Below are 21,591 nucleotides of genomic sequence, written 5' to 3' on the forward strand. Positions count from 1 at the left end.
GTTTTGTCTCAGATTTTGTAGGTCACTCTCTGTTAGTAGTCCATTGGGGAGCATTACTGTTATACAACTAAATTTAAGGAGCACATGTTCCACATTTTGCCTGTTTGTTCCATCTCACTTGTTGTTTGGACTCTTATTTGCAGAAAGTGTTCTTTACGATTTTATAAGCCAACGATTGTGTTCAGCTTGGGTCAGAGTAAATTCCTCCAGAGCAGAGACGACCGCCAAAGTTTCTTAAGATAATCTTTATCATTATTTTTATTTTTTAAATATGGCAACAAAAAAACAAGCCACAATTATGAAAATATCATGATTTTAACTTCATCCTTGGTTTTATATGAATCTGTACAGAGCTCTCACCGACTGCTATATTAGGAGCTGCAGGGACAATGCAACTGTGCAGCAAGTCATTTCTCTCAAAATATCTTTTCATCAAGCAGTTCAGTACAAAATCCAATATTTATCATCTCATATTGCCTTCAGTGTGAAGTATTCTCCTGCTTTGCATTTCCAATTTGTCTCTTTATCAGTCGCACTTGTTTCCCCCTACTGTTTTCTCTTCTTCATTCATTTTATCACGTCGTGTTCTTTGTCTATTTCACCTACCTGTCCCACCTCCTGACTCCAGGAGATCATGGACCGCATCTATAAGAACGTGATGACCAAGGTCGAGGAGATGAGCTGTGTCCAGCGAACACTCTTCATACTGGCGTACAACTACAAACTGGAGCAGCTTGCCAAAGGATACAGCACACCACTGTGTGACAGGTATGTAGATGAGTTGTCGCAGTTGTGCGAGAGTCTTAAGGCATTGTTAAAAGTAAGATAATTTCCTGATGTGGCAGAGACCTGAATTTTTCTAATATCCTCTCTCGTCTGTCCATCCAGGCTGGTGTTTGGGAAAGTCCGCTCTCTGCTGGGAGGTCGGACGCGGGTCTTGTTATCAGGAGGCGCGCCGCTTTCAGCAGCCACGCAGCGCTTCATGAATGTGTGTTTCTGCTGCCCCGTCGGTCAAGGGTACGGTCTGACGGAGACCTGCGGCGCTGGAACCATTAGTGAACGTAAGCAGAAATGTAAAACAAGCGTGTAATACAACTGTCAGTCCAGTAGAGGGTACCATGTTAGAGTCACGTGTTGCCTCAAGTGTGTAAAGTAAGGTGCCTTAGCCTTGGCAACCAAAAAAACACCTGGTTAGGTTTAGGAACAGATCATGGGTTGGATTCAAATCAAAGGGCCTCATTCACCAATATCTTCTTAAGATTTTTCTTGAATTTGTTCTTAAGAAATGTCCTCTGAAAAAGTCTGCGTCAGATTCACGCCGTGTTCTTAAACCCCGGATTTGTTCTTAGACTGATCCACGGTCCTCGTAAACTAAAAGCGTGTGCCAGTTGTCCCTAATTAGCACAAGTAAACGCCCTGCCAATGCCCATAAAAGGACATGAGACTGCAGTGCCGTGTGCACAGTCACAGACGGTGAAGGAGAAGAGAGAAGTTGAATGAAACATAAATAATTCTGACAGACGGTGGAGCAGCGAACTCCAAGAGGAACAACAACTTCAGCAGGAGGTGAACAGAAAAAGCTGTTCACCTGCCCCCAGATCCTGTTCACCTGCCCCCAGATCCTGTTCACCTGCTCCCAGATCCTGTTCACCTGCCCCCAGATCCTGTTCACCTGAGAGACAGCCTCAACACTATTACAATCCCAGAAACACAGAAAGCTTAGAAACTAAAAGTAAAGTGTGTTATTGGTTTTTTTAGTGATGTGTTTCCTTCTCGAGGATATATGTAATATATAAAGAATCACAATGTAAAAGTCAAATACATTTTAATTAACTACCAAGCAATTCATTGCTGTCAAACCTGGAAGGCAAAGCTGTTTTCCGCGTGTCAGGGTGTTAGTGTAATGATTATTCAAAGCCTTTGTAAAGTAATGAAAATCATTTTTAAAATAAAAGATATAAAAAATATCATTGTAGAATAAATAATATAATATTATACAAGTGTAGAATTGAAGAAAACGCAAAACCAATGATTTGGCACAAACATTTCAGCACTCAGATGTGCGTACGTCTGCTCTTGAGTGTTCGTAGATTTGGTTCTTACCTAAGAACGAATCCCAAATAAGAAAACATCGGTGAATGCCAGAATCTTAGTAAAAATCTGTGTAAATGGGATTTAAGAAGAAATTTCTTCTTAACAACGGTTGGTGAATGAGGCCCATTGACTGTATGTAAAAGTGGACGAAGCTTCCGGGTTTGAAAAATGAGGCTGATAAGAAATACCACCGAGTGCCACTAGAGGTCGGCTCCATAAACCCTCCGAGAGTTATCTCGGTGTCGTTCGCTAAAGTCATTCCATCTTAGTTTTCTGGCCGTCGATCAGAAAATAATCCCGTCATTAACTGGAAAATAAGCTTCAAAAAGCTGTGTTTTTGGAGGCGTGTCTGTTTGATTGACAGGCCTGTGGTCAGGTTAGGCTACCCAAATAAAACGAGATATTTTAATTGTAAAAAGTTGAGATGATGTCAGTGACCTCCTCTGAATGTGGTCTGAGTGGGATCCCAATGCGTCCGGCGTGCGTTCACGCCTACAGTTCTAGCTGTGCACTTGTGATGCGATCACCCAGGATGGATGTTACTGCCAGGTATGAACAGGCTCCTAGTCTTGTTCATCTGCAGTGATTCACTGTGAGACAACAGCAGGACATCAACAGGAACAGCTGCTTTGTAACTAAAATGAGATTAAATAAGTAATTTGCTCTAAATGAAAGTTAATCAGCTGGAAACGTTGCATATTATTGAGCAACTGAGTTATTAAAACGATGAAGTTTCCACAACCTGAGAGCAAAAATGAAAGCAGTGGGAGGACACGGAGAGGGACGGAGCGTTTTACAGCCGGGGATGGGAAAATGGATGAGAGGCAAAGGATTAGCAGACATATTGTGCCGAGGCTGCAGTAAACAGAGGAGGAAGTAGGATGTCTGTTTTGAAAAGACAGAGCACTCTGGATAAATCAACATGAGCAACAATTCTTTGTACACTGAGATCCCAGTTAGTATCAAGATTTTAGCCTGTTGTGAAATCCAAAGTAATGGATGTGAAAGTTCATGCTCACAGACATTCCTCACAGCTTCTCACAAACATGAAAATCTTGTTGTTGTGGGTTTTTTTTATGAATGTGCATTAATGCCTCTCACATCTGTGGTGGGGATGTCTGCTACGATCATCATGCAGCTAATTTGTTGGCTTCGGTGAAATAACAGAAATCCTCTCAGCCTTTCCCAGCAACACAAAACAAAGAGATCTGCCCGCTGCCCGCTGCACGCCACCTCCACTGCGGTCATTTGAGCTAGAACACTGTGTTGTGAGCACTCCTGTGGGATGGGGTTTCCATGGCGAGGGAGCAAGTGAGGTCGTGTTGCTATGGCGATAAATGTCCTGCCGTGATCCAAGTGGGCTTGTGTGTATATGTGTGTGTGTGTGTGTGTGTGTGTGTGTGTGTGTGTGTGTGTGTGTGTGTGTGTGTGTGTGTGTGTGTGTGTGTGTGTGTGTGTGTGTGTGTGTGTGTGGTTTTATTGTCTGTTCCAGTGTGGGATTACAGCACTGGGAGAGTGGGAGGACCGCTGGTTTGCTGTGAGATCAAGCTTAAAGACTGGGCGGAGGGTGAGCCTGCTCACACACACACACACACACACACACACACACACACACACACACACACACACACACACACACACACACACACACACACTCTCTCTCTCTCTCTCTCTCTCTCTCTCTCTCTCTCTCTCTCTCTCTCTCTGTCTGTCTGATCACTCTCACTCTCACTCTCACACACACACACACACACACACACACACCTCTCTCTCTCTCTCTCTCTCTCTCTCTCTCTCTCTCTCTCTCTCTCTCTCTCTGTCTGTCTGATCACTCTCACTCTCACTCTCACACACACACACACACACACACACACACACACACACACACACACACACACACACACACACACACACACACACACACACACACACACACACACACACACACACACTTTCCATCCACTTCTCATTTCTACATTTCTCAGGCTGGTGAGATTGTCACCATTCCATCACCTTGTAAGGAACGCCGACCCCTTTTCTCCCGACTCCTGTTCAACTTCCATCTTTTTACGTAACGGATAATAACTCATTTTTATTGCGCACTGTGAAATATTGATACTTATCAAGTTGACTTTACTGCCTGCTTGTTTTGCAAAGCAGAAATAGAATTTAAAGTAAACACATCGCCTGGTTTTTATCTCAATAAAATGATTGTGTAGCAGGATGTGGGGAGTTGAATGTACAAGCCACTGATGTTCCTCGCCTCCTTTTCAGGTGGTTACCGTAGCACTGACAAGCCTCATCCCAGAGGGGAGATTCTCATTGGTGGACCCAACGTAACCATGGGATACTACAAGAACGAGGCGAAGAACCACGAGGACTTCTTCGTCGATGAGAACGGCCAGCGGTGGTTCTACACGGGAGACATCGGAGAGTTTCAGGAAGACGGGTGCCTCAAGATAATCGGTGAGCAGCATGTGTGGACGTCAGAGGACAGAGAGGCAGTTTGTAGGTGCAGATTTCCACTTGAGGATGTCCATGCAGTGCTACTACATCAAAAGCATAAATTATCAACATTGTGCGGCACACTCTTGAATTTCTGCCAGACAACCTCTCTGTTTCGCCTCCATTCATCTGTCTGGCAGGAAAGACTTTAACAAATCAGATCTGACTGCACTTCCTATAATTACTCCACAGTTCTGTTTACTCCAGCGAGCCAGAACTTTTCTCTTTTATCTCGATGACGCTGGTCCGATACACAGAGTCCACTCTGTCCCTTCTTCTTGAGATGCACACACACACACACACACACACACACACACACACACACACACACACACACACACACACACACACACACACACACACACACACACACACACACACACACACACACACACACACACACACACACACACACACACACACACGTGCGTCCGTACTTGTACATGGACACACACATGTTGTTACGGGCAGCTGTCTCTGCTGTGTTTCCAGATCGGAAGAAGGACCTGGTGAAGCTGCAGGCGGGGGAGTACGTCTCTCTGGGAAAGGTGGAGGCCATGCTGAAGAACTGCCCTCTGATTGACAACATCTGTGCCTATGCCAACAGGTGTGTGAGGGGTTGTAAACGTGGTACTTTATTGATCCAATGAAGACCACACATCATCGTCCATTTAATGACGTACAGCTGAATAAACTGTTGGACATCTCATTGGCTGTGCTGCCTGTGTACTTGGATGTAGTGTGAGCTGAAAACTCCTTCAAGTCGTTCCAACTTCTTCTCAGCTACTTACTAAATGTTCAATCTGCACTTGGCAGTTATTGTTGTTATTGTTGTTCTTGTCAAAATGAAATGAAATGCTACTCTGCAGCTCTTTTGTTGACGCTCTTTGTTAGGTTTTTGAATTGTTTTGAATGAAGTCGAGTTGCTAACAGGTAAAGAGTGAAGTTTACCTCCCAGGAGTTGGTAGAGATCAACACAAAGCCACGGGCCTGTTTTCAACACGCTGCGAGCGGACACGTTGTCATGTTGGAGAACCCTGTTGCCATGGCGCCACAGTTCAGGTCGCTTGCACCAAATGTTTTCCCTCAAACGCCTCAGAGCGTCACAGTAGAGCTCTGTGTTGACAGTCTGACCCTGGGGGACAAATTCATGGTGCACAACCCGGCTAATGTCAAAGAAGACAAACCTGGTTGTGCTCCAGACCTGATGCCTCTTTTCAATCTCGGACATTGACGTTCTGCCCCTTAAAACACAAATATCACACAAAACACCTCACCCGGCTCACTGCTTCATTCATTCTCTGTAGATGATTTTCCATGGTGAAATTGCAAATGCATATCTACCACTGGTGACAAAAATCCACGTAGGCCTGGTGCTGATGTTGATTGTTAACCGTGGTGTGCTCCGTTCGTGTTTAACAGGAACTGAACCTTCTGTTGTTCAATCAGAATGATGTGTTTGCTTTATTTTGAAGCACTCAATCGTTGCCTCACAATTCGTATCACACCGGGACAAAGCCGAAAGTTAATGCTTTCAATGCCAGTGGGACTTCTACGGAGACACATTTGCGGTCACAGTACAACAGGTTTGAAGGTGGCGGAGCCTTCTGGGTCCTACGATACCACGGAAAGCTTTTCACACTCGAAAACACAGACATGTTCGGTCGTTCTGACTCACAATCTGAGTGTTGTTCTGCAGCCCGAAATGTTTATTCACTTCTGTGTCACTGTGCAACAGACTGAGTGTTTTCAGGGGATTTGAAGGTTGCAATCTGTGCACACTCTGTTCAGGCATGAGTTGTTTCCAGCTCCTTGTATGGCTAAATATCTCGCCCAGTGAAGAGTTGATGGTTCCTTCGCCGGACGAATGTGTTCGTGCTCCATCACCTTATTCGGCCCAGCGGTCGGTCGCTGGGGACGTTTCGCTCAATAACTGCTCTGTTTTTCTTCCCCTTTCACACCTTGCCTCCCGTCCTCCTGTTCCTGCTCTGCAGTGATGAGACATACGTGATCAGCTTCGTGGTGCCCAACCAGAAGCAGCTGCTGGCTCTGGCCGACCAGTACGGCATCTGCGGGTCGTGCGAGGAGCTTTGCAACAGCAAGGCCATGGAGGAGCTGGTCCTCAAGGTCATCACTGAGGCTGCACTCACAGGTAAAGCGAGGTCAAAGAAGAGGTCAAAAACTTCAGCTCAGAGCTCCACACCAAGTTGGTACCAAGTTCATGTTTCGTCTTGTTTCATCGTAGCCCAGCTGGAGCGCTTCGAGATCCCTCGCAAGATCCGTCTAAGCCCAGAAGCGTGGACCCCCGAGATGGGACTGGTGACTGACGCGTTCAAGCTCAAGCGCAAGGAGCTGAAAACACATTACCAGGACGACATCGAGAGGATGTACGGTGGTAAATGAAGTGTAGCACAGAGGTGTTTATTCTCAGAGCACTGACCAGACCACCGCGTGACTCTGAAACCCTCTCAGCACCCTCCGCCCCGCCCTCCCGCCCTCCACCCCATCAATGAGAGCCACAGCGGCCTACAGCTGTGGTAAATCTTAAAGATCCTAAGATCTCAGACAAAGAAGGTTTAACCAGCATTTACTTGAATTTGAGACAAAAGACAGGCTGAGAAATTGCTTACAGGAAAACACGCGACATCCCTGTCCGCTCCTGCCTCTTCCAGTTGTTCATCCAGGTGTGTGACCTCCGTCTGCGGAGGTCCTTATTGTTCCAGATGTGAGTTATGAAACGCAGCGTGTTTGTTGAACTCTCGTCTGAGTGCCACAGCAGAAGCTCAGGTCGGTTTGTGCTTTCGATCAAGTACGTCTCTAAATCAGCTCATTGTGATTCTCCTCGTAACATTTAACTTCTAGATCTGGAATTGCTTCTCGCGCTTCTTTGTTGTGTTTCCTGCAGGTCAGGAGACGGTTAATTTTCCTGTTTTTTTTTGTTTCTTTGACTTGTTTTGAGTTCTGTCAGTGGTTTATTTTGCCTCCCACCCACAGGCAGACTGCGACTCCCACGCTTGTGGGGCGTCTCTCCCGTCAGCACGTCTTCATACCAAAAGCACAAAGTCATTCGAGGGCAGAAGAGAGCAGGTCGGCAGAAAACCCTGAGCGCTTTCTGGTCTCATGATTTTTTATCTTTCAGTCAGGCTGCTTTAGGAAAATGACCAAATTACAACTACGAGGCTTATTTAAAAAAAAAAAAAAAAAAAAAAAAAAAGAAACCACAAATGCACTGTTGTTTAATCTATTTAATTTTCCTACAATGAGAGTATAATTTTCTATGTGTACAGACAAGTTTGCACAAACATGCACATCAACTTGCTCCCATTAGAGATGAAATTACTGTGTAATCGCTGTATTTGATGAATCATTGTGCAATATGAAAACAGGTCATTTCTCCACGATTTGATGACAAACAGTACAGAAACAAAAGTTTCTCAGTGTGTGTGGGAACCTGTTTTTAAGTGGGACTTCTGTGTGCGTAGCTCACATTTATTCTGCTTAAAGCCTTGTCACATATATTTTGTCACTTGCACGAGAACGAGTGTGTGACTCATCAGTTTCACACACACACACACACACACACACACACACACACACACACACACACACACACACACACACACACACACACACACACACACACACACACACACACACACACACACACACACACGACACTTGTTGTTGCCTTTTTTCTTCCTGACTCTGAGTCTTGCCTTTGTAATTCCTGACTGATTTTTAATTTGATGTTTTTACTCAATCGCACACAGGTGGAGCTGTGATCAGCAGAGGAAACAAACGTTTAGTCTCTATTTCAACTTTGTGTCATAGAGCAGTGTTGGAGCTCCACTGCGAGAACCAGCCTTTGTAACATAATTGCATCCAACTATTTATTTGTAATTTGCCTTTGAAAAAAAACCTCCCAAATGAAGTGAATAAAAATTGTGTTTGGTCTTTGTGTGAGAGCCTTTTATTTCCGTCACATTCACAGTTTAATGCGTTGAATTGAAAGCATTAATCACTTGGATTCTTTTGCTCTGAGCACATCAGCCTGACTGGGTGTAAAATCGACATTTGTGTCACCAGCTAAAGAGTGAAATCAGCCCTCCCTGATTCAATAACTGATGACTAATTGAACCCTAATTCGATTCGGCCATTAATGCTCAGCAGTCATTCTAGTTTTGAGGCGTGAATTCCCAGTATTTGGCCGTGTCTGATGAAATGGGTGGAGTTCAGTCAGACTATTGATTTACATCGGTCACCTGGAGATCAAGCTTTTAAAAGCAACAAAGCCACCCTTAAAGTGACTGAAAAATACACTAAAACCCCAAAACTATTCATTCAAATTATGGTGGATTTAAAAAAAAACAAAAACAGCATGAGGACTTTTATTTCTAAATGACTTTTGTTTTCTGTAGTTCTATGGAAAGGTCTAACCTGTCTGTGCCAACTGTCGCTTAGAGCTTCAGTTTTCTTCGCTGTGATTACAGTCTGGTAATTTGGCTCATATTAGCGTTTGCACAGCCACTCTGATGGAGGGACCAATCAGCAACAAGTGTGACTGGTCGCTGATTGGTCAGGTTGTTGGTATCAAATAAAAAAAAGAACATATATTTTTCATAAAACAATACAATTTCTCTGTTTTAACATCCAATATGTTGTCTTTGGTCTATTTTAAATATAAATTCATGTGATTTGCAAAATTCCATTTTTAATTACATTTTACACAGCGTCCCAACTTTTTGGGAAACGGGGTTGTAATTTAAAAAAACTGTTTGACTTCCACGGATGTTAAAAAATAAAGTACAAAAATTTTAAAATAAATGTTTTTCCTCTTCAATAACATTTTCTATACCCAAATTTTTCACGTGACTCTTTGGAAGGGTGTGACCCACAGGTTGAACACAACTGGATTACATCAGCTAAAACTACCTTCACTTCTTGCAGCGAGAACAAAGACAAGCTATATACATACGCCAAAGCATCAGTCATAAGTTACTTTTACATCTTTTTTTTTTTTTTTTTTGTATTTTGCTGATATTTCTTATGTATTTTTATTTGAGGATCTTTAGTTGTAATGGAGTATTCCTACATTGTTTTACTGGTACATTTACAAAACTGAAGGAATACTTTTGCTGAAGATTTAAATATGTATACCTTCAAACTTCAGTCTTGAAGTAAATGGAGTATTTGACAGTGAGAATACAAACCCCTCGTGGAAAGATGGCGCTGCCCGTTTCTCTGCATCATTCATACAGATTAACGTGATTTTATTCATAGGCTTTAGGTCCATTTGAATGAAATTGAAACCAACTGTGTGATGAGATGAGTGCAGTAGATGTATTTATTGTATTTATTGTAAGCTTGATGGAAAATGAGGAGACTGGTCCAGTGAGGTGTTTGTAGATATGCTAGTGCTGGCCATCATAGACTTTGAAGGAGAGTTTGAGTGGGCGACTCCAAGATTAATTCACTTCTCATCACCAGTTTCTAAACAGTTGCAGTTTCTTCGATAAAGTATTTTTCCATCTCGTCTCCTGTGAGCCACTTTGTGTTGGACTCTGGAGGGCTGATGTAATTTTTCTGAAGATAGTAAATCATATATACTCATGAGCATGTGATTACACATAAATCATTATATGAATAATTAAAAAAACAAAAAAACATCTACTTTATTTCATTTTTCTTTTGTAAACATAACCGTCCAGCAGGGCTTCCATATACACAGGGCTCATTTTACAACGAGACCCTGTCACGTGACTCATGATGACACTCTGGGGTCTCTGTATAAATAACTTCATCCATTTTATCAGTTCTGCCGAACTCCAGAGGATCTGCACGAAGACACAAGTGGTTCACATGAGCCAGAGCTATTCAGTTCGGTGAGTTGACAAAACCTGAAAATGTCGTTAATGTTTCTATTGTTAGTTTAGTTTTCATGAAACTAAATGTTTGTGTCGACTTTTGGGAACTTTTTAACAACTTCTGGAAAGTGTTTCTTTAACTTAACTTAAAAAGTACAGAAATGACACCACGCAAAATGTAACATAAGAGAATAACTTCAAAATAAAGTGAATGTATTCTTGTAAAACAATGATAAAATGTGCTTGTGAAAAATAAAATATTTAAACATATTTGACATATTTCCTCACCAGTTGCACACGAAAAGAGTCACTCTACGAAACTGAACTTATAAATCCCTAACAATTTGTTATTTGGAAAAAGCTATCCTTGTGCGTAGGTGAAAAAAAAAAAAAGCCTCTTATATTCAAATATGTACTTCTGTATCTTTTCCAGCGCGTTTTCTAGGTTCCCCGTAAAGGCTGCACTGCAAAATGGAGCACCTGGAAAACTCCACCGCGTCACCCAAACGCGTCTTCCTGCACACACAGAGCACCGCGGGCTCTCAGGAAGACAAAGGCAACGGGAACGCGTACCTGTACATATTAACAGTCGTGTCTTTCTACGGAGTCTTCCTCTGTGGTATAATGCTGGGCTACTTCCGCTCCAAGAGGCGAGAGAAGAGCAGGATCAACATTTTCACGCGCCTGGTGCACGAGGAGGAGCAGCGGGAATGGGGCGCCGTGCCCAAGAGCCACAACCTCACCTTCCCGGCCGCTGTCTCGGGACTGCCCTCGGTGCAGGTGTCCCTGCCCTTTTGCGGTAACCACGGCAACCACTTTGGATACCTCCATCACGAGGGCGCGCTGCCTTCTCCACTGGCGTGCGCGCTGTGCACGGAGCAGAGCAGCGTCAGCTCTCTGTGCTCCTCCGCGGACACGCGCTTCACCATCGAAGAGGAGTCGGACAGCGGCACGGCGGATGGACCGGAGGAGAACCCGAAGGCGGTGTTCGAGACCAGCGGAGACGATTCGGGCTGAACTTTGCCCCGAAAAACTGTGCGTAACATCCCGTGCATGAAAGAGGACGCATATTACCTGGAGAGACAACCTCGAGCTCGTGCAGGCGTCTTCACATTAAAGAGGCCCAGAGAGTCCAACCTTCAGTTAAATCCTCTATTTGTAACACAACTTCCTGAACCGACATGATCTATATTATGATTTCCATGAAAGAGATGGAAACAGAGCCTGAGTGGCCGGTGTGACATGCTTTAGATCTGAGTTGCACTAAGTACCACTTTTAGGGGCATTTGCACAGACCATTTTTTTTTCGACATGACTTGGATGATCGCTGCTGCACACATGAACACCTTTTCATTCAATGCCACACCTTACCAGTGCCAGTGGCAGCATGAAACACACACACACACACACACATCACATTAGGCCACATGGAATTTGATTTTTTAGTTCTTTAGATGTCCTTATTTTAAACGACAAGATAATGGCTGTATGTTAGGATCATTTACAGGTAGTCAATACAATCATGTTAACATTAAAACTCAGCTGTAAATCAGATTGTTCACTATTGTATGATTTTACTGTATCTTTGCCTGGTTTTGTGACGGCCCCTCCCTGCTGGAGCCCCCCTGAGAACCACTGCACCGGTCTGGGCTGATGATGACTCACCCTGCAGGGGACTGAGCGGAAGACTGGCCTTGTGGTGCCATTTGGTCTCAAACTGAACTTGACTCGCTCTCGCCAGTTTGGCCTCGAGTGATGGAAACGTACCTGGAACCCACTTGAAAGGTTGTCTGTAACTCAAATGTGTTTGTTTGTAGCTCCCTGATGGACACACGCTGTTCATTCACAATCAATGAGTTAGGTTTACTTGATGGAAGCAATGCACTGTACATACAGTTTGTATTTGTCACTCTGTACGGCTTAATTTAAGATGGGACACTTGTAGTGTTACAGAAAAAAAATAAATGCTTTTGAATTGAAGTCTGCTCTCTGACTTGTTCTTTTTTCTTTTTTCTTTTGTACTATGATCTTTCACCAGTGGAGGGCAGTGTTGTAGTGGTGGCTTCTGACAAGCGAGGACAATAAAAGGGAGAATAAATAGAGGAGAAATCCTGACTATTATAACCATGTTATATTTAGAATGGGTAATAATGCAGAATAGGACAGTTAATAAGCAGATCAGTACCACCGAAGTTCATATTTCCTGCACATATCCTTAGTTAAACCTGAACAGCTGTTTGTTTTTTTCATTCATTGGTAATATTATTGTTGGTGTGGAGATTTAAGGTTGTGCATGGGACCCCCCGATGGATCACGGACTGCGTTAATGGACCCATCTGACCGGATTATCACATGTTGGTTTGACACAGCAGACCAGCAGACAACAGCGACGACTCCCAGAGGCATTTTTCTTTCTCTTTCAATCAACAGATATCCTGTCTGACGGCGACAAGATGCCGGAAGGCAGCTTCAGGTTTTCTGTTGACAGACACGCACACACACACACACACACACACACACACACACACACACACACACACACACACACACACACACACACACACACACACACACACACACACACACACACACACACACACACACACACACACACACACACACACACACACACACACACACGGGCTATCAGCAGCGCTGCAGGCTCCGAGTCCCACAACTCACTGCAATGACAGCTCGCCACACCAACATCAGCAACAACAACAGCCGGAGGGAATACACGCATCGATTTTATGACGTCCATGTATTGACAGTGTGAAAGCCCTGATAGGCCCAACGGCGTCTGGGTGGGTTTTGTGTGTGTGCATGTGTGCACATCTGTTTTTTTTTTTTTTCTTTCATCCAGTCATTTTAAATTCAGCCCCACTGTGAATACATCTCTGTGAATTCAAACAAAGAAAGTCACCTGCACTGCAGGGACATATGTGAGTTTTTAAAGGGCCTTGACTTCATCCCTGGATTTTAGAAATGTAGTTGAGAAGCTCAGTAGATGGGGACTTTAAACGTATCTTCTCCCCTGAAAGTTCTCATGAGAATCAAAGTAGGTTTAATGTGTTCAATACACCCGTCAGTCCACTACAGTGTATTGTGTCAGTGTCACATTCCTCCTTGCTTTGGCAACCAAAAGCCACGTGGTTGGGGTTCAGCACCAGACGGGTTTCTCATGGACTCAAACCTGGTCTTCTGTATGAAAGTCTTGGGTTTGATCCATCCAACCTGTCTTGGTTTCAGTCTGTCTCTCTCTCTCTCTGTGTGTCTCTGTGTGTCCACCAGAGAACCTCAGTCTGTCTACCTGTGCCCTTACTGTGATCTGCATATCTGCTGACTTGCCCATAGTTCATAGTGGAATTGGTAGCCTATAAAATGTGGTTATGAGGTTGACCTGCCCACCACAAAATGTAAAAACAAAACAAGCATTGATGGTAGAGAAGAAATCCTGGCTACTCGCTGCTGTGGTTATATAGTGCACGTTTGTAAAATTGTTTGTTTTAAACAATTTTAAAACATTAAAATATTTTTAAAAAACATTTATACATATATACTGTATATGTAAAAACAAAATACTGTCAACTCCAATATAGAAATGTTGATTGTCATACTTCCTGGAGGTGTGGTGTTTTTTCTTTTCCAATGGCATTACGTTGTTTCCAAGCAGCGTGTGATGTCACGATAGTAGTGTGTCCCACTTTGACATCACAGACTCAAACACTGGCTGTAGCACCACACTCAGTGAAGTCCATGAGGTTTTAGTGCTTCAGCTTTAGTGCTGTTTGGGATTGTGCCCATGTTAGTCACAACACTTTTGCTGCAGTATAAATTCTTCACCACGTCAGGTTTATACCCTCGTTTTTCGGACTCTGATTTTTCCCTCATGTTTTTCCCCAGTTGCCTTGACTTGTGTGTTTTATTAAACCTACTTCGATTTCGGTCCCTTCTCCTTTGAATCGTGAAAACCATCCACAGCCCAACTTCCGTCTCGCACTTTTATACTCTGTCAAATGACCTCCTTCATCAACCCTGGTCATATTTGTTGTACTTTTCACACTGAGGCAAGGCAAAACATGGCACTGACACGGTAGTGGTCAGACAGGTGTATTACATGCATGACACTGGGCTGGTTTTTGCAGACCAAAAGAGAGACAAAGCGTTTCTAATTCATTACAAATATAAAACGTGAAATACATGACTGTATAAGTAAGCAGCACCCTGAAGTCACTATTTAGTCTACGAATGTTTGGCAGCAATTACAACTGGTGTATGTGGAGAAGGCTCTGTCAGCTTTGCTGAGTTATCCATTCATTTTTCTCTGCAGAGTTGCTTTGTCAGGTTGAGTGGGGCTCATGAGTCAACAGTCTTTTTCTCGATAGACCCACAGGCTTCGGTCACCCGAGGACATGAACACTGTTGCTTTGAAGGTGTTTCTGTGAAAATTCAGATTTATGCCTGCAATCTAAACATGGAAATTAGTCTGATGGCCACAAAGCCTTTAAGGCGCTCTCATAAACCAAATAGGTGAAGCAACGGATGAACTGTTCTTGTAAGCAGAGTGTCTGAAGTCACAGCATCTGAAGCCTGAACTCATGTCAGATTTCTCACATGTCTCTCGGTGACATCGTTTCCAAGTCTTGTTCTAACATCATGACTCCGTCTTTGGAAGCACAGCGACAGGAAGTGAAATATGTCTGCAGGCTGATTCATCTCTCAGGACTTTTTAGTCTGACGAAATTAGTTTCAACATCCATCAGCAAGATCAGCAAGCATTCATGGTCACAAGTCAACCACTTTGCAAAAATAACCAAAAACTTTTCCCATTTATCCTGAGAAATATCTCTATATGACACCCAATAGTTTGTAGACTTTCATGATTTCTACAGAATGAACTTTGCTGACTCTACCAGTTTTGGTTTTTAGTGAAACATCTGCTGGATGAATTTTTATCTAGCGCCACCATCAGGTCAACTTTGAACCAGGCTGCAAATAGCCTACCTGTAAAACTAATCACATTCCCATCTGCCTCACTTTATGGCTAATTAGTAACTGTTGCTTTCCCCATCTCTTAATCATTGATGCCAATTAAGGAATTCTCTAACCTGGATGTTTTATAGTATCCACCCCTGACTTTCGTTCACCTTGTTAAGTGGGTTTTTTTTGTTTTTGTTTGTTTTTTGGAGGGGGGGGGGTGGTATCCCAGCTCACTTTGGGCAAAGGCAGGAACACCAGATCGGATATCTTGTCTTTAAGGGGTCAATTTTGCCACAATTCTGACCCACCAAAAGCTGCACCTTCTAGATCAACACCTTCTTATCCCAGGGGGTTAAAAGCTGGCACCTTAGGTTTAGACAAAACATCTACTTGGTTAGGTTTAGGACAAATAGGTTAAAATAAGTAACTTTACATGTTTTACTGAAGTTACTTTACATACGTTACATAAGCGACTTACTTGTGTTACATCGTCTTTTGCTCACTCACAGACTCAAACATCGATCTCCCAGATGAAAATCTTGTATTTTGTTCCATTCCTCCTTCTAACTTAGGGTTTGTCACTCTTTCTACTCCATCACATGACCTCCTTCGTCCCGGCTTGTCATTGTGCTGACACCAAAGGGTGCCTTCGTGCGTCTCTCTGACGCCAATGGCTTTGACAGGGCGTCAAATATACTGCCAGGGTCTGGATGCAGGCGTATTTATGCAACAGTCAATTCACTAATACCCTGCCTGACAACTAAAGCCCTCTGGCTGCACCATTAATGATGTGTTTTTGGTAAAGTGGGTGATTATACGTATCTTATTATTCAGATCAATTTGTAGATTTGTGACATTAAAGGGCCTTTTTCTGATGATGAGTGTAAAAAAATTGATTCAGGCATCGCTGGTGGAAGGATTACTGAAGTTCCTACAACAAATACTCCAAGCAAATAATATAAAAGAGTTTTGCACTTCATCTTTTTAGTACAGCTGTACCCCCCCCCTGAGATCAAAGAAGTGGGAGTCGCTGTAAAAAGAGGAGCAAAAGTGTGAGACAATTCCCTCCGTGTGCTGCGCTGCTCTCCCCGTGTGTCTTCCTATCTTCCGGACAGCTTGAGTCAGATACAGACTTGTTGAAGCATTTTAAATCGTGTTTCCTACATAACATAAACTCCCTGCTGAATTATTCATGCACACCAAGAACACACAACCACACAGCAAAGCATCCGTTTATTATCAAGAGGGAAGAGGGGGCGGGCGATGGGCCGCTGTATCTCCGGCAATGTGCAGGGAAAATATCTGCAAACTACCCCCTCGCCCTCATTCATGTTGCAACAACAGCAGTGTGAGCGTGCCAGAGAGAGAGAGAGAGAGACACACAGAGAGAGAGAGACAGAGAGACAGAGAGAGAGACAGAGAGACAGAGAGAGAGACAGTGGGACAGTGGGACAGAGAGACAGAGAGCAAGTGAGAGTAAGTAGGGTGAGAATAAGGACCAGATGTAAAGCATGGAGCGTCTCCTTCACCGTGAAGCAGGATGTTTGTCATTAGTGTCCCCCTGAGGGAGTCGATGGCGAGGCCTGCGTCCTGCCTCAGCCCCCTCCCCCTCCCAATTCCCCCTGTCCACACACACACACACACACACACACACACACACACACACACACACACACACACACACACACACACACACACACACACACACACACACACACACACACACACACACACACACACACACACACACACACTTTAATGAGTCTGGAAATGAGTCACTCTGAATCCCACCATCTCTCCTCCCTTCTTCATCCTCACCATCCTCCTTCCTTCCTCCCGTCTGTCATCTCATTAAACTTCTTTTCATTAAGTGGAGGTCTCATCTGAAAGTGGGGTTTGTAATGTGAGTATTTGTAATTGATTGATCTATAGACACTGAGCTGGTCGTCAGTGGGAACCTAATTCATTCAAACTCCATAAAGAAATACTTCGTATTAGTATAAGTAGTTGAATTAGCATTAATATTGCCATATATTTACATTGCCTTACGGGTGAGATCAACTGATAACCAACATCACTCGATGGTTTGTGAGCTGCTGTTTTGGAGTTTTGAGTCTGGACTTTCAGCTGTCGCCATCTTGTTTTTTGGAGCCAGAAGTGACCATATTTGGAAGAGAAGGGGAGGAGCAAGGGGATGATCTGACTCTGAACGGGAGGACATTACATCCGCCCACCTGCCCCAGACATGCACCCCAGGCCTGTCAATCATCAGCTTCAAGGTTGAAAATCAATATCATAGATAGATAGATAGATAGATAGATAGATAGATAGATAGATAGATAGATAGATAGATAGATAGATAGATAGATAGATAGATAGATAGATAGATAGATAGATAGATAGATAGATAGATAGATAGATAGATAGATAGATAGATAGATAGATAGATAGATAGATAGATAGATAGATAGATAGATAGATAGATAGATAGATAGATAGATAGATAGATAGATACTCTATTAATTCCACAATGGGACATTTTTTTTTCGCTACAGCAGCATTATAGTCACAGGTAAAGAAATAAAAATAAAAAATATAGTAAAAAATCTTAAATATATTATATATTAAATAATATCATATATTTAATAAATATTAAATATATTATATTAATCTATATTATATTAATATTATATTAACAATGGATCAAATATCTATTTGTAACGTGGAAGATGTCGACTCGCAGAGAATGAACATCTGCAGTTTCTCCCATCGCTACGTGCCATGAAATGTGGACATTGAAAGTGTGAGTGTAGCAATTAGCAGCCAAAAGAGCTGATTTTTTTCTGTGGAGTCAGTGGACCAACGCACAGCTAAAAGGAATATTGAACTCACATCTGCATGAGTTGGCCGATAACTGGACTCTGAATGAATGCTAATGCTGCTCCGTGTCTGCTGGAGGCACAAACAGGCAACAGAACCACCATGACAACTTTATCTCTCCGATGGTGAAGAAGCGATGTTCGGGGAAACCATGTCTTTCAAGCAAATTTGTGTGTCAGACTTATTTCATTACATTTTTGGTGTATAGTATAAGGAACTATCTGCAGCTTTTGGTATCAAACAGTGTCAATACCAACCAAGAGAGGAAAAAAACCAAACACTTCACCAACCTTTAGCTGGAGTGGAGCTGATTGTTTGAATCGTTGCACCTGATAAAAGCAGCAGAGACCTCAGTCAATTTGCAGCTGCCATGCAAGTTTAGAGCGGCTGTGATGAATTACCAGACCGTTTCTGGGTCATGGAGACGCAGCAAATTATAATACGAAGCCAAAGCAATTACAGTGATGCAGCAGGTCTGCGTCACTCAGGCTCTTACTGAGTTATTATTAGGGATGTGAACATTTTAGTGCAATTTCTCACGTGTGCGGTTAAATGGCTCTTTTGCCGCTGTTAACAAGGAGTCTCTTCTCTCACCTTCCTGTGCTAACCCGACTGGGGCGGTGAGCGTTGAAAAAGCGAAGCTAACACGGCTCTCCTCAGCTGCATCCATCTTCATCCTACTGTGTACATACTGCAGCTCACAGCCGCTTAGCAAAGCAATAAGATTGTTTCTGGAAGGAGTCGGGATGAAAAGTACACTCAGAGACGTGAGGCGCTGCTGACGGGCTTATTATGAAAACCACAACTTTGTCTGGAGTTCTCATATCGACTGTGACCTTTTGTCATCATCTCAGAGACCGTTAGTGTCTAATCACAGAAAGTGTCTCATTATATTGTTTTGATGTCCCTTTCTCTTGAGCGGGTCATCATAACTTTCTCACACTTTTGCTGAATTAATGAGATTTCGGCTGCAAACGAGAGGTGTTCGCCTGTCGTGCAGTCCCCTGGTCAAGTTTCTGTTACTGTGGACAAACCGAGCTCTAAAAATGATGACACATTCTTTCCAGCAGTTTAATGAAAAGTGTTTTATTTTGGGTTTGTGGGAAAAAAGTTTGAGCTCTGATAACTTTTAGCGATGTCTCAGACGTTAATGAGCTTGTAAGCGATGTGGCCTGCTCACGATGGTTTGCTTGGAAAGTCCAGGTGATGCAAATGTCAGAACTTCATTGACATTGAAGCATTGAGCTCCGAGCTCCTCTAAACAGCTGCCCAGCACTCTGAAAATGTTTATAATTAACGCCCACAAAGCAGGAGAAGACTACCAGTAGATAGCAAAGTGTATTCAGGTAACTGTTTGCTCAGTTTGTAATGTAATTAAGTAGTGGCAGTTAACAGGAAATGGTGGAGGTCAAGTTAAGGTCTCTGAGACCAAGACAACTTTCCAACAGAGCTGTTAGTACGAAGGCAATGAGCAAAGGTATGTTTGAAGAGAAAAGGGTGAAAAATGAAAAATGAAAAAAAAAAAAAAAAAAAAATAGTGGCAACCCACCATGATGCCACCCATTGGTTTGTAAAGTGTCGCTTTGGAGCAACAAGTTGCTGTACCCCCGACCTGTCAATCAAACCAGGCACTCTCCCAGACACACCTGTCTCTGATGTCTACTATCTAATCAATAATGCAATTATTCTCAGAAGGACCAGCAGAGCTTTGATCAGAAAGAGTGACTTTAGCGAACTACCCCATAATGACTTGTGGAAAAACTATTATCGACTTGGTATTTAATGAGAAAAGTTTACACTTTATTGAAACCGGAGCTTTTTTGGAGCCAGTCCCTACTGGCCATCAGTGGTATTACAGAGCCTATTCCCAGCTCACTTTGAGTGAAGGCAGGCACCTTGGACAGGTGGCCAGTCTATCACAGGGCCAACACAGAACCAAAGACCATTTGTGTTCTCATTCACACCTAAGGGAAATTTGTAAAACCACCAATTAACCTGAGATGCATGTTTTTGGATGGTGGGAGGAAGCTGGAGTACTCGGAGAGAACCCACACAGGCACAGGGAGAACCTGAAGACTGCACAGAAAGGCCCAGGCCCAGATTTGAACCCAGAACCTTTTCTCTGTGAGGCGACAATGCTAACCACTGCACCACTGTGCTGCCAAAAGATGAAAATTGAAGAAATATGTCATTTGATGCTGTCAACAGCTGCTTAAACGCACTCACACATCTGTCAGCAGCAACAAAAGACAAAGCAAATGAGATCTAATGTTGGCTTGTCCCCCATTTAAATGTGTGGACAGGCTTCTTTTCCTGTACACAAACAGCAGCCAGCAGCCATCCTTTTACCTAATGAGTGTTACTATGGAAACGTAAGCCAAAGGCTAATTTGCATCTGTGCTGCTGGTCTGGAGGGATCACCGCTACCAGTCAAAAAAACAGGAGAGCCTCTAAAATACTAAATACATGTAGACTCTTCGTTAATTAATTAATTATTTATTATTTATTTATTAATTAATGCATTTACAGAGTGGCTCATTTCCTTTTAATGTTTGCTGTAATTTGAGCTGGAGAAGAATCCGTCTCGGTTATTTTAGCCCGGTTGTGAGTCCTGGTGGGTGTTTGGCTTTTTCTTTTTAAGTATAGATTAGCAGGTCACTGGTGCAGAAATGTACTGCTTTTAAAATGACCTTTGTCCAAATGGATTCTTAAAGCTGCTCCAATTAAATTTCACATTAGCAATGGATCAATGGACTGTGTGTGATGTGAAATGTGTCGCTTCTAGTGACATACCCACAGAAAAAATAACACTGAACTCTGCAGCCCCACTCAGCTCTATGGACAATCTGAGAACTGATCATTGTTCTGGTTTTCTGGCCACATCGTTATTGTTTCGGTTGACTCTTACCGCTCTCATCGACCTTGTTTCCTGCAGATGTTTTCAGCAATGAGAAGCTCTGCTAAACCCAACACTCAGGCCAATGAGCCTGGTGTCTTTCTCACAAGAAGATGGCAGTATTAATCCTGAAAAACCATGAATAAACATGTTTGTTGACAATCTTTTTTTTCCCACAACAAAATTGAGACTAATACTAAATAAAAACATTTGAAAATTAGAAATCTAAAGAAATGCATTACTATTCCAAATCCTCGTCTAGATGTCTTCTGTAGAAATATCATTGTGTTAATGTATTGATTGAATTATCTGAAAAAGGTATTAGTAAACGATTTGACGTGCTATTAGTTTAACTCTCAGCAAAGAAAGCTA

At 42.9% G+C, this 21,591-nt stretch overlaps 2 protein-coding genes across 3 annotated transcripts in view; both read left to right on the forward strand.

The window, feature by feature from the left end:
• The window catches only part of acsl3a (acyl-CoA synthetase long chain family member 3a), a 35,648-nt gene extending 27,091 nt beyond the window's left edge, over positions 1-8,557 (forward strand). For both annotated transcript variants that reach the window (XM_069690656.1, XM_069690745.1), the window contains exons 9-15: positions 629-768; positions 889-1,061; positions 3,587-3,661; positions 4,369-4,560; positions 5,092-5,206; positions 6,594-6,751; positions 6,845-8,557. In XM_069690656.1, coding sequence (XP_069546757.1) covers positions 629-768; positions 889-1,061; positions 3,587-3,661; positions 4,369-4,560; positions 5,092-5,206; positions 6,594-6,751; positions 6,845-7,002 — 1,011 coding nt within the window. In that variant the 3' untranslated portion in view covers positions 7,003-8,557. The remainder of the gene's footprint in view (positions 1-628; positions 769-888; positions 1,062-3,586; positions 3,662-4,368; positions 4,561-5,091; positions 5,207-6,593; positions 6,752-6,844) is intronic.
• A 1,865-nt stretch (positions 8,558-10,422) lies between these two features.
• kcne4 (potassium voltage-gated channel, Isk-related family, member 4) lies at positions 10,423-12,443 on the forward strand. Its single transcript, XM_069690961.1, has 2 exons — positions 10,423-10,481; positions 10,897-12,443. Exon 2 carries the CDS (start codon positions 10,935-10,937, stop codon positions 11,478-11,480), a length of 546 nt encoding a protein of 181 aa, XP_069547062.1. The 5' UTR covers positions 10,423-10,481; positions 10,897-10,934; the 3' UTR covers positions 11,481-12,443.
• The last annotated feature ends 9,148 nt before the right edge of the window (positions 12,444-21,591 follow it).

This window comes from Brachyistius frenatus, unplaced genomic scaffold (genome assembly GCF_029030835.1).
Source record: "Brachyistius frenatus isolate BFR_SWC_R1_liver_20210118 unplaced genomic scaffold, ASM2903083v1 Contig_1, whole genome shotgun sequence".
Classification (NCBI taxonomy): domain Eukaryota; kingdom Metazoa; phylum Chordata; class Actinopteri; family Embiotocidae; genus Brachyistius; species Brachyistius frenatus.